Here is a 13,766-nt window from a genome sequence, read left to right as displayed (position 1 = left end):
AGCTGCTGCCTGCCATTAGGGGCAGATGGACCCAGCAGAGTCCAGTTCTCCAGCTCATAAAATACAGGACACTGCCAGGGGAAGGAGGGAAAGGGGATGCTAGAGGGTTCCCAGCACATCCTGAAGGAAGGAGGCAGCATGCAGGAAACTCTGTACATGCCCAGGACTCAACATCAGGCTGTCTCTCTCTGGATCCCTGGGTGGTACAGGGGGCAGATGTCTGGGGTACATCATGCAGCTCTTCCCTGGGGGAACAGGTGTCTGGACTGGGGAACTCCATGCAGGTAGAGGATATGGGTGTCTGAGACTAGAGGCCCCCAAAAATGTGCCCAGTTGGCACGCTGACACACCCATAGTGAGGAGTTCAACAAAAGCATAATAGAGAAACAGGAACTGGGTTGTCATAGGGGTTTCATTAACTCTGTACTCCTGGGGGAATCTCTTTTGTTGTCTGTATTGTTACAGACATACTTGCTGACAGGTATTTGCAATAAATTAGCAAAATAATTGAAACTTGTGTAATTACATAGTGTTATAGAGACAAAAAATATACAGAATTTTTAATACAGAAGTCCCTCAGGAGTAAAATTTAGAACAGTACCTGGGCCTCATATATAAAAGGCCAATAATAATGCCTCAATGTTAGCCTTCACAAAGTGATATTTTGTGGAAACAGTAACATAGCTCAGTGCTAAGTTCTTCAGCATAACTCAACGTTTGCACTTATAACTGAGAACAAAATCGGCCTGTTAGAATAAAAAGACTGATTAAATCAGGATGAATGACGATTATTTTCTATAGCTACATCAATATTTAGTTCTACTCATGCAAAATCTAAGCAAGTTTTAAAAATACCAAATAGGTTTGGATTATGCATTCAAACCTACATGAACTCAGTACCTTGAATCTGATGAACTTCTTTTTCCAGGAATGGAGACCAGAAAGATAGATCTGTCTGAGAGCCTCATGGCTCATTCGCAGGTCAATGCCATCTGGAGTTACTGTAAATTGAAATGCTACTGCTTGATGGGCTTCTGCCATTTTCAAAAAGTGTTCTGCCGAAAGAAAAAAAGTTAAAAATTATATAAAACAAATCTGATTTCACTATCCCAGAGGAACTATTGGCCCAGAAGCTACTCCATTTCCAGTGAAACATTCCTGGCTTGCTCAATTTCCCAATATTTTTGGGAGAGATCATGAAGTGGGCTGCAATTATGTACAGTACTACCAAATTCCATATGGCCTATTTCAGACAGATGGCCCATGCAATAGAGGAAATCTCAGCAGACGATCTAATGTTCCCCTTCTGGCCTTAATTTATGGGTCTATAAATAGGAGTCTTATCTTCTCCCAATTATATTAGGTTTTTCCACTGGTAAAATTGATCAAATGGTGTGTATATCTGCAGAATGGAGGTAGTGTATGTCTGCACTGCAATCAAAAACTGGTGGCTGGCCCGTGCCAGCTGACTCAGGCTACAGGGGCTGTTTAATTGCAGTTCAGATGTTTGGTCCCAGGTGCTATGACCCTGAGAGATGGGAGAGTCACAGAGCTTGGGCTGCAGCCCAAGCCTGAACATCTATACTGCAATTAAACACCCCATTAGTCCGAGTCCTGCAACCCCAAGTCAGCTGACACAGGCCAACTGCAGGTGTCTAACTGCAGTGCAGACATATCCTTAGAATACAGTTGGAACAGCATAATGGCTTAATCAAATTATATTCAGAAAATAGTATAGAGCAGGGGTAGGCAACCTATGGCACACGTGCCGAAGAAGGCACCCGAACTGATTTTCAGTGGCACTCACACTGCCTGGGTCCTGGCCACCAGTACGGGGGGCTGTGCATTTTAATTTAATTTTAAATGAAACTTCTTAAACATTTTAAAAAACTTTATTTATTTTACATGCAGCAATAGTTTAGTTATATATTATAGACTTATAGAAAGAGACCTTCTAAAAATGTTAAAATGTATTACTGGCACATGAAACCTTAAATTAGAGTGAATAAACGAAGAGTCGGCATACCACTTCTGAAAGGTTGCTGATCCCTGCCATAGAGCAAGCAGTAAGTAAACTCTTCTCTGTTTAACTATATACAGAGATACAGGGTTAGCTTTTTCAGCTACTTAGAACAAACGGTACTTAGAACATTCACCTCAACTGGCAGAACTCTCCACACAGATCTGACTTTATGGAGAAAACAAATTTGCAGCCAAATCGTAAGCTAAAGGCCTTCTCCCCCCAATTTTTTTTTCTACATCCTACTAAACTCATTATTGAGAAATCCAGAAACTAGAATATTTTCAGCAGGAGTTAGCCATGTGAATTCGTCAGCACATTAATGAGTGCAATGCAGTTAAACCTATTCTAAAGAAGACTCCTTGAGCATTACAAGATAGAAGGTAGAAATCATTAGACTAAAAAGAGTGTATGGGCTGATTTATAGTTGAAAAGGTTGAGGACCACTGGGCTAGTGCATGAGAATCTCAAAGTGAAATCAGCTATGCTCTTTCCATTATCTAAGCTAAGAGAATTACAACCAGTAAATCAAACAGCATCAACAGTGAAAAGTATACTCATTTTAAAAGATTTTAGTTTTAATATAAAGGGATTAGGTAATAAGCATTTTAAAAATATTTTTAATCTGAATATCTCAAATATAGAGGCATATTAGCTCCCATGGAAAAATAACCTAGCCTCTCCAAAAGTTCAGATTTAAGAAAAAAAGTGATCCAATGAGAATCACCTCATCAGTATGAGCCGTGAAAACAAACAGTGCCTGCTGCTTAGATTACTACACCCCTTGAGACACGGAAAATCTTATGGCAATAGTTTCTTTCAGCAACAGTGTTTTCCCCAGGAATTGAAATTAGCGGGGTTGTAGTGTTCGAATATACAGGTTGGGGGGGGCGGAAATAGTTGACATGGGGTGAGACCATGAGGGTGAAGGTGGGCTGTATGGTACAATAATAAAAATGTTTCATGACCATTTTATTAGATTTAACTCATGTTACAAAAATCATCACACAAATTAAAGTTAGCTACTCAATCCTACTATGAAGCATGTACTACATCTATATCCTTCTTGGTTTCCTGTTGTAATTTTGCACAACTCTGTTAATGAACTTCTCAAATGCAGTGCATTCATCTTTCGTGGCTTCTCACGTGTCTGGTACTTCCGGTCCTTCGTGATATGCTCATGATTAGACAGAAGGCGTCTCTTTTCAGAACACAATGAGGAAATTCAATGAGGAAAAAGAATGTTCAACTATAGCTGTTGTGACTGGGAGTAGCTAGAGATGAATTCCTACTTCTTTCATCACAGGAAACATAGCACAAATATTGGATCGAACCACTAGTGATGAAAAAGAAGTTGAAATCAACTCTTTGTTCATTCATCATATGATATTCCACTCTGCGTTCAAATTCTCTGTTCTATCCTGATCACGTAGCAGCTCCATTGGTGGTAGTGCCTTACTCCACTCAACTGTTGGTGTTTTATAAGACAGGCATCTGTAAAAGTTGAATAGAAGTTTAGTAGAATCTAGAAGTTGCTGTTGTAGATTTGTAAGAATCAAGTCTCTGTACTTCTTCAGCTGAATTAAACACTTTTTGTCCTCTTTACTGAAGTAGTCAATATAAATGCCTTAATTAGTCAACTTCTGAATTGAAGTCTTGCTTCTTGCAGTATGATTTCAATGGCTCTCTCGCCAATTGATCTAAGTGTAGCTTCTATTGCTGGACAAAGATCTACTACTGTTGTACTAGATGCCTAGATGGCATTGTTTAATAACTCAAGTGGTTTCAACAATAGACTTACGAGAGAGAACGGCAATACTCTTCTCTGAACTTAGTAGCAAAGGTAATTCACCAGCTTCACTACTTAGATCCGTCCCATCTTGGTAGATACTTTCCAAAGTCAATAACAACAGTTGCTGTACTTTTAAGACAACAGCCAAGGATTGCTCGTGAGAAAGCCAGCAGGTTTTCTCAGGTTGGACTCATTTGAACTTCAATCCTAGTGTATCTATTTTTTCCAAGATGTTCAGTCCTTTTGGACTCTTGCTGAAAAATAAGAAGTATAACGAACATATTAAATTTAAGGCTTTTTCAAATGTCTTTTGAAGATTCTGCAGCTTGACTAGTGCTAGTTGGAGAAGATGGGCTCTGCCATGTGTATAGGAGAGATTAGGATTACACTTTTCTCTGAGCAAAGCTTGTATTCGACTATGTCTTCCAGAGAAGTTTGCAACTCCATCAAATGCACAAGCAGCAATCTGTTTGCGGTTCAATTTAAAAGCATTTAACTCTTCTACGATGTGGGTTGTCACAGATACAGCCGATACATCTTCTATAACCAGAACATCTAGAAATGCATCTATTGGCCTACCACTGACATCAAGATAACCTATGCAATGACTTAATACTTGACGCCCATTTGCATCAATGGATTCATCGGCCATGTATGCACATTTTCTGAATGCAGTAAGAGAGTTCTTCACTTTTTCAGCTGCTGAGTCTTTCACTGTTGCACCACATGCTTCTAACCAGTCAGTTGAGTTTCTTACAGAAAGATAGTGAGTATCTGCTGGCGTTGGTCAGAATCAATGTCCAATTTCAGAATTAACAAGTGACAATGCACTCAACATTGGTCTCCAGTTTGTAGTCTCTCTTGGTTAAATAGAAAGTATGATGAGACAGCCATGTTTGTTTGCATAAACTGTGTTGTCTCTATTAACAGCCTTATGAAGTACTTCTAAATTGGTTCTCACAGTGATTGGTTTATAAGGTTTTCTGCATGTTTATGAAGTCCAGAGGCTTGGTATTTTGCAGCCTTTTCACAAAGGCTGTCAGCATCAGTTTGCTGATCAGTCTGGCAAACCAAGCTCCTTCACTTTTACTATATAAATTCATGGTATGCCAACATCTTGACTACTGCGTGCAGTTCTGGTCGCCCCATTTCAAAAATAGATATACTACAGTTGGAAAAGGCACAGATAAAGGCAACTAAAATGATTAAGGATATGAAACAACTTCCACATGAGGAGAGATTAATAAGACTGGGACTTTGCAGCTTGGAAAAGAGACAAGTCAGGGGATATGACAGAGGTCTATAAAATCTTGACTGATGTGGAAAAAGTGAATAAGGAAATGTTATTTAATACTGTCATAAACAGATAAGAAAAGTTAATAGCACAGAAGTACTTTATATCTCTTTGACTATAATGGGTTAACAAGTTCAGTAGGCCTGGCTGTCACCTGACTGGAGGACCAATCAGGAGAAAGGATACTTTCAAATCTTGAGGGAGGGAAGTTTCTGTGTGTGCTGTTAGTTTTTGGTTGTTGTTCACTCTGGGGGCTAGAGTGAGATCAGATGTGCAACCAGGTCTCTCTCCACCTCCTCGATACGAGCTCTCTATAAGTTCAAAATACCGTGAGTACTAATAGATAAGCAGTTAGCTCTCATGTTTGTTTTTCTTTATTGCAAGAATGCCATTTGGCTGAAGGAGTTCAAATTTGTATTTTTTGCTCGAAAGGATTTTAATTTGGTACTTGTCATCTTAGGCTAGGGAGGGTATTCCCAGTGTCAATTACGGCTGAAGGGACTTCGTACCTATTCCATCTTTAAATATTTACAAAATAATTTTTTACTGTTTTCTCTCTTTAACTTAAAGTTTCTTGTTTAAGAACCTGATTTTTTTTCTGTGGTGTGAGACCCAGGGAATGGGGTCTGGCATTCACCAGGGAATTGGAGGGGAGAAAGGAGAAGGGGAGAGAGAGGCTATTTCTCTCTGTGTCAGGATTACTGTCTCTCTCAGCAGGTCTGGGAGGGGGAAGAGAAGCGGGGAAGGTGCATAAATAATAGGTAAGGTACAGGGTTTAGTTTCTTTTCCTGGAAAGGGTAACCAAACACCTATACCAGAGGACAACTCAGAGAACTGGATTGTTTATAGAGGGGTGAGGACTTGATACTACTCGGGGTCTTTTTTTGTTTTCTCGGCTGTGAGTAAACAAGGTTGTCCTCCTAACTCATCTTATTTCAAATATTATACCACCAAGTCTGTGAGTACAAAGGAACCCCAAACAATTGGCCTATAGGAGCTTGTGTGTTTACGCAATAGCATGTGGGATGGCTGTGTGTCTTTGTTGTTTTCTCGCTGCTGAGTTAACAAGCATTTCTCCTAACTGCATCTTTTTCTCAAGTTTCTCTCTATCAATCTGCTGAGTACAAGACACCCCCCAAAGCAATTACGGCCGTACTGAGGACTTGTGGTTGTATTACATTTATGTGGATTGTTGGACTGGTTTTAATTGGTCTTCATCTTTTAAATCAGATTGTTTCTTCACTTTCTGATTAAGAAGAGCCGTTTCTGTACTGCAGAGCTTTTTTTCAATTTCAAGATTATTTTATTTTCTCTATAAATGTTTCTTTTTTAACCTTGTGAAAGTTTCTTTCTTAGTGAGCAGAGGGGGGAGGGAAAAGCCCAACTCGGTGTGTCTCACCTCCCTATTGTCCCAGGGCGGGAAGGCTATAGGACCAAAGCGAGGGGGAATTTCTTGCTGTGAGTTGGACTAGGTAATATACCTAGACTCGGGAAGCTAATTGGCTTCTCCGGTTGTACTCAAGGAGGTGAAGCATAGCATTGCACCAGTTAACCCAGGAAAGGGGGGAAGCTGGAGAGGTAGCAGAGACCCAGGGCTCTTGGGTCTGTGGGAGGTCCCCAGGGAAAGTTGGGCGTGACTCGGGGCAACAACTAGGGACCCCCAAAGTCCTAGTCTGGTGGCAGCGAGAATATCCAAGCTGGTAGTGAGCTTGGGGGAGTTTCAGGTAAGCCCCCAGATTTTGGACGCTAAAGTCCAGGTTTGGGACAGGACCAGATTGTGGACGCTAAAGTCCAGGTCTGGGACAGGTGGCTGTTACTACAGGAGGAAGGTGAATTGTCCTCTCTATTTTGTGATTCAAGGAGTTTGAATCACAGTGATCTTCCAGGGTAACCCAGGGAGGGGAAGCCTGGGAGAGGCAACAATGGGGGAAAGGGTTTTTTCCCTTGTGTTAAGATCCAGAGGGTCTGGGCCTTAGGGTTCCCAAGGCATGGTTTTGGGGGGACCAGAGTGTACCAGACACTGGAATTCCTGGTTGGTGGCAGCGCTACAGGTTCTAACCTGGTAATTAAGCTTAGAGGAATTCATGCTGGTACCCCATCTTTTGGACGCTAAGGTTCAGAGTGGGGAACTGTACCATGACAAATACTTTATATAACACAAGAACTAGGGGTCACCCAATAAAAGTAATAAGCAGCAGGTTTAAAACAAACAAAAGGAAGTATTTCTTCATACAACACACAATCAACCCATGGAACTTTTTGCCAGGGAATGTTGAGAAGGCAAAAGCTATAACAGGGTTCAAAAAAGAACTAGTTAAGTTCACGGAGGATAGGTCCATCAATGGCTATTAGCAGGATGGGCAGAGATGTAACACTATGTTCTGAATGTCCCTAGCCTTTGTTCTCCAGAAGCTGGGAGTGGACTACAGGGGATGGATCATTTGATAATTGCTCTATTCTTTTCATTCCCTTTGAAGCACTTAGCACTGGCCAATGTCAAAAAGACAGGATACTGGGCCAATGGTCTGATCAAGTATGGTCATTCTTACGTAAAAAGTAATAATAAAAATGTTTAGTACAGAAACTCCCCAAGATAACCACCTCACGAGATAGCAACAATGTGAGATAATGATCTTGGCAAATAACACATTTTAGAAATCTTGGCCTACTAGAAAATGTATATTTATATAAAAGTTTCCCAGTCACAAATCTAGCATTCTGGAACAAAGTCACTCAAACATAGTCCAACAAATAAATGTTCCTTTAACGTACTCCTCCCTTCTCCCTCCACTGCACCTCACTCATTGTTGTCCTTGGTCAACGGAGACTCAGAGTTCAGAGGTGCTTTTGCAGGAGTTCACCTCCCACCCTGAGGGCAGCGGGGGAGAGAACGCATCTTGCTCATTCCTCCAGCCATTTCCCACTCACTCCAGCCGCTGTTGTCCATCGTGCCACTGTTCACGCCACCGCTCCTGCTGCCACCTGCCATCATGACCTCTATGAATCAGTCTACTGAGGTTCCACCCAGCTTTCAGTGATTTCAGCTCTCAGTGGTGAAACCTCACTGATAGTGCAGGCTGGGCAAGGTCTTCCACAGAACCACTACCCTACAGCAGGTCTAAGCACTGAGACCTAATTATCAGTTATTTCAGCTCTAGTGGTCACTTCACAAAATAAAACAAACTCTCAGTGGAGAGTAATCAGCTCTATCTTTAAACAGGGGAAGGTCAAATAGTGCCTGTGACTCTTAGGCAGAGTACACACCAGTAAGCAAAACATCTATCCCCACCCTCTCTGTTTCCCCCACCACTGGGATCTGTCATCCAAACTCTCGCTTAGTGAGTGCAGTTCAGTTAAGGGTAACCAGTGTTTAATTCGTAACGAAAGAAGTGCTGGGGCTCAGGAAAGTTTTTTACTTTCATAACTGATGTGGCAAGTCCAGAAGTCCTGCAGCCATGAAAAACCAAGCCTAGATGTGCCAGGGCTCAGACTCGGCAAAGATTTGGCACTAAGGGTGACCCCCTAAGTCAGGACAGGCTAAGTACAGTTCTGCTGCCCTTTACTTATACAACAAGGATAACAACATTTCATTACCACTACATTCAATATTGAAGTGATTTGTAACCCAACACCAGCCAAAATTGATCACTTGGAAAACACAGCTCTGTCTGCTGGATACTTAGGCAGAATAGGTGTGCTCATGTACATAGAGTCTGGTCCTGAATCCTTTCCCACACCCCCACCTCCAGGTTCATCATTAGCCGTCAGGGGAATGCTCATTCAGACTTTGCTTACAAATCATAATTTGAAATTATTAGGTTGGGCAATATCACTGAAATGAATACGCCGACACTGTCAGAACAAACAACAGCTGGGTGAGGAAGCTAGTCTTTGTTCATACTAAGGGAAAGGGGGGAGGTCAAATAGTGCCTGTGTTGTACCTGAAAACACACAATAGGTTCAAGTACTTTATCATATACTACAAATGCTTTTAAAACATGCATTAATCTTTCGATTTCTATTCAAATTCCCAACCGATGACTAAATTGGCAACACTGCATGTAACTTCCACTGGGGAGGTATTGCGGAAATTCAGGGGAAGTGTAGGGAAATCCCTGTATCAGAAGCCCTTCTTCATAAAGAGAGGAACTGCAGCTTCCCAACCAAAACTACTGCTTGCTTTTATTTTATTTTATTTTGGGGGGGGAGGGTTAAAAAAAAAAAAAAGAGCACTTTCAAAATAAATACTGGCTGTGTAGCCCAAAAAAAGCTTTCCTGAAGCCCTTTTCTTTAGGGGAATTCTTTTCTGCTTCTCCAAAGCCAATTTAATAATCTGCTCCATGCATTCCCCTCTTCCACATTTCTGAGGCAGTCACATGTTTGTCAGCGAAGTAGGTAGAAGGGCACAGCTCAACTGAGCATGCGTTTTATTCATCAACTCAATTTGCCAATGTTTAGTAACAGAGGCCACACCACTCATTCAAACCAAGAGGAAAACAATCATTCATTTTAGCTGCAGGCAAACTAGTAGTCAGCAAAATGTTTCCATATAGTACATGCTAATAAGCCTCACCCCAAACAGTGAACCACAAAGCTAGGGTGTTTGTGACTTTCTTAGGACTCAGCAAAATCTTAGAGTATTAAAAAGTTGACTATGATTTTCTAAAAATGTCATTTTGAAACAATTTCATTTCTGTAAGTGTTCTTTAAAAATACATTCACATCCATACAAGTGTAAAGAAATCTTACACTTTCCCTCCTGAAAGGACACTGTAAGATTTGCTTGTTCCACACACCCTCCTGTTTTCTATCTTACTGAAACCAGCTGTAACATCAACTCATTCAAAGCAAGGTAGTTAAAAAAAAGGAACCACAGTTCAGCATGCTTTTTCTCTGTTATAACAAAACAACAGTGAATACCAGCCCAGCTGGTTTTCCCAAACCAACAAATAATATTGCTGACCTCCCCAGCTAAATCTATCTGTTAATTCTGCCCACTATGTTATCTTTGCGACTCTTTAGGACGTTTATACTGCCCTGACCAAAAGTTAACTTTTAACCAGCTATGCCCCTGACCCATATTCCCCTATGATTTCAGGGAACAGCAGCCTTTTTCATCTTTGATGTATGTAGTGTAGTTGTAGCCATCTGGGTCCCAGGATACAAGGTAGGTGAGATATCTTTTACTGGACGTTGGTGAGAGAGAGAAGCTTCCAAGCCCTGAAAAAGAACTCTTTTTGGCTTGAAAGCTTCTCTCTCTCACTAACAGAAGCTGGTCCAATAAAATATATATTACCTCACTCACTTTGTCTCTCTGTAACACCTTTTGTGTCAGAGAACACAAAGTAAAATGCTGTGTTAAAAAAAAATCAGGATCTCAGATCTGAAAAATCAAACTCACACAGAAGGCAGTTACAGGACTTGTTCATTTAATCAAGTGTATAAAAAAAAAAAAGCACTTGGAGTTAGGAAGTGGACATTTCAAAAATACTATTGCATGTTCTAGTGAACAAGCTCCTAGAACACAGCAGAACAACCACTATCTATCTATATCTGAAACAGCATCAGGTTAATTGAGAAAAGATTTAGTCTAACAAAACATCTTAGAAAACATATTACATACAATGGGGGCATTTAGCATCAGGCTCTTCTGCAGCAGAGATTTTTTTGGGAATGTTATTGGTAGAAAGAACCCCCTCTTCATTCACAGATCTAATGACTGTGTAGGGTGGAGAAATACAAAGGCAGCTGAAGATCACCTCCCCTGCCCCATCCCCCAGCTCCCTTGCCCTTAATGAGATATCCAGGCACTCCCGACCCCTGCACTCATTTTAGCCACTTGCTTCCCTCCCATTTTATGACCCATCTGCTACAGAAGCAGAAAACTCTCTGGTTTCCCCTGCGGTAGCAGAGGCCTGCCACTTCCCCAGTAGTTAAGAGGCCAAACCTTCTGAGTCACAGTACATTTTAAAACATTTAGATAGAAGAAACCAGACATTTTAAGTAATAATAATAGCAGTAAGAGCTCAGAAGACGCAAATTAGTAAATGCAAAGCAACTGAATAAAACAGAAGTGCAGATTTCTCAGGCTACAAGATTCAGCCATATCTCACTATTGGTGAGTGATTGTATCTCCACCACTATCACCTCCAAACCAACTTAACAATTTAAGAAGTGGTCTTCACAGTATTTTAATAATATTTACAGATTATTATGAAATGTGTGCTCTGTACATAAATGCTAATTAAATGCCTGATGACAAACCAAGTACACAAAATGAAAAAAGGCTCTTCTACTATTCTCTTTTCAGGATCAAAGGTTAATGATTCCTTGGAGAAACAGTAAGTAGAGAATGCAGTCTCATCACAAGCAGCGAGCCCAGAGAATATCAGTGAGACCTAAAAATACACTTGCAACTGTGGTCCATTAGGTGAGCACTTGTGGCAAACAGCAGCAGCGGAGAGAGAGGGGCAAGAAAGTGATAGTGACAAGTTACAGTTACATTGTTAAAGAGTTGGGGAGAGGGGCATCACTGGAAAGTACATTACATCCAATTCTAGTTAGAAAATTCACAGCACACTCACTTTCACTGAGCTACATTAAACTTTCAGTTTAAAATTGGAATCTAATAGGCCTTGGGAAACTTTGTGCAATTGGCTTAGAGAGTCTTTGCATGTTCTGAAACAGGTATATTTCAAAAGAAAAACCACAAGATTGAAGCCTTCATCTCTATAAACATGCACAGAAATAAGAGTTACTTCACAAACAGATGTTATCAGAAGAAGCTATACATAGTAGAACATATGTTTTAAGAGGCGTCTCAGTTTTCTGAGAGATTCCAATCATGGGAATTGTTAAACTTTAGGCTCTTCAGAAACAATGAGCCAAACATTTTCTTCCTTATCCCTTTCTTCAAAGTAGTCAGAAAGGTTATTTAAATTATCTTATGGGTCAGACACTTCCAGTTATTGGAAAGAGAAAAGACAAACCCAGAAGTAATATAATTTCTTGTTTGCCTTTGCTTTGACAGTCAACTGACATATCATTTGACTGGACCTAGTTAAAACTCAATAGCACGCTCTAGGTTTGACACAGTTTGGCATTTAGAATAGGGCATGGTAAAGTCCAAGGTTTTTCACTAAACTTAGAGTGATCCAAGGCTGTAGAAAGCTTCAGAAGTGTTTCAGTTATGTCTATGTTACAAGATTATGTTGGGTGTTATAACCAAGGGACACAGTACTGCAATTAAGGCAGGTAGCTACTGAAACAATAGTACTGAAAGAAGTTTGAGCTTCCTGCAATCATCTTAACTTGATATTAAACAGAAGAGAATATTTTCACTGTTGATCACACTAGAAACAGCAAACTAATTTTCTTAATTAGTGCAGCTGAACATACCTCTAACATAGCATGTATGTAAAGTGCTTTAAAAAGTCTACAATGTTTACTAATTAAGATTGATAACATCCTTTCCAGGTGGTGGAAACACTCTCAACAGATGGGAAAACTTAATCTTTGTACCTTATTTCTGAATATGACTTTTTTCCATATGAATATTTAACTATCTTAAAAACGAGAGAGAAAAGACAGTTATATTGCTAGAAACTAAGAAACATTGTGCCTGTGTGATTTGTGAAACTGTTTCTACTTGTTCTATCTGCAGCAAAGGCAGGTTAGAAAGCCAAACATTTTTTCAGTGACCTTTTTTGTGTCTTGACATATGATATAAAAATAAATAAGTCTGATTATAAATAAAAATCCCCACAAAAATTTTATAGATTGGAGGCAGATTGAAGAGAATTTTGGCATACTCTGAGGATTCTTCTGATTCCTGTTGTTGTGGCTCGTAAGTGTATTAGTCAAGACTTTCTTTGCCATCTAAGCAAAGTATACAAACCATGTCATCCTGTAGCAACTGACTTAAGGTAGACATTCCAGCTGGCAGTAAAACTGCAGTAGCTAAAACACAACACAGTCAGTGCCAATGTTTCAGAATGACTTCCACTTTCAGATTACTTCCATTTTGCCATCAGTTTCACAGTTTAATGGTAAGCAACTATTCTGCACAGCCATGCCTGCAATCTCCTTTCCATTACAACCAACAGATGAACTGCAAAAAATTACACTGCAACATCTCACACAGAAGTAATCATTAGCCTTAATCAAATTATCTTCACCTGGGTGTGGGTTTGATAAAGGTCATATGCCACAGAACAGTAAAAAGGTGAAAACACTGTTTGCCTTATTTTTCCCTTATCTCAGGAATTTACCATAGTTTCTACTTTCAGCTAAGTACAGCTGGGTGGAAAAAAAAGCATAATCACAGAGGGGAAAACAAGAGTCATTCATCTGGCAGTTCAGAGATGAGGTAGTGGAACAGCCTGCCTTGCTATCTCTTCAGATCTCCAACAAACTCGCAGTAAGCTCCAAAAGAAAAAAATAGTAAAAAAAAAAAATCTTATTCTCTGACATTCCTGTTTTTTCAGATGCAAATTTATTTTCAGAAACCAGGTCCTATTCCTTATGAATAAGGTCCACAGTTCCAAGAGACATCCCACTCTCAGCAGTTATTCACGCTCTCTCATAGAAAAGTGACCACCTCATTATGTCAAAAATACAGCACTGGATTCACATAAAAGTAAAATGCTGGATTTTTATAG

General features: G+C 40.1%; 1 protein-coding gene across 5 annotated transcripts in view; it reads right to left on the bottom strand.

Moving 5' to 3' along the window:
• Window positions 1-13,766, bottom strand: part of CPT1A (carnitine palmitoyltransferase 1A) — a 67,797-nt gene that overhangs the window by 42,795 nt on the left and 11,236 nt on the right. For all 5 annotated transcript variants that reach the window (XM_075065049.1, XM_075065047.1, XM_075065050.1 and 2 more), the window contains one exon: window positions 901-1,055. In XM_075065049.1, the coding sequence (XP_074921150.1) occupies window positions 901-1,041 (141 nt within the window). In that variant the 5' untranslated portion in view covers window positions 1,042-1,055. The remainder of the gene's footprint in view (window positions 1-900; window positions 1,056-13,766) is intronic.

The sequence above is a fragment of the Chelonoidis abingdonii genome, chromosome 4 (assembly GCF_003597395.2).
Source record: "Chelonoidis abingdonii isolate Lonesome George chromosome 4, CheloAbing_2.0, whole genome shotgun sequence".
NCBI classification, from domain to species: domain Eukaryota; kingdom Metazoa; phylum Chordata; order Testudines; family Testudinidae; genus Chelonoidis; species Chelonoidis abingdonii.
Note: the sequence above shows the minus strand (reverse complement) of the source record. Positions and strands in the feature narration are given on the sequence as shown.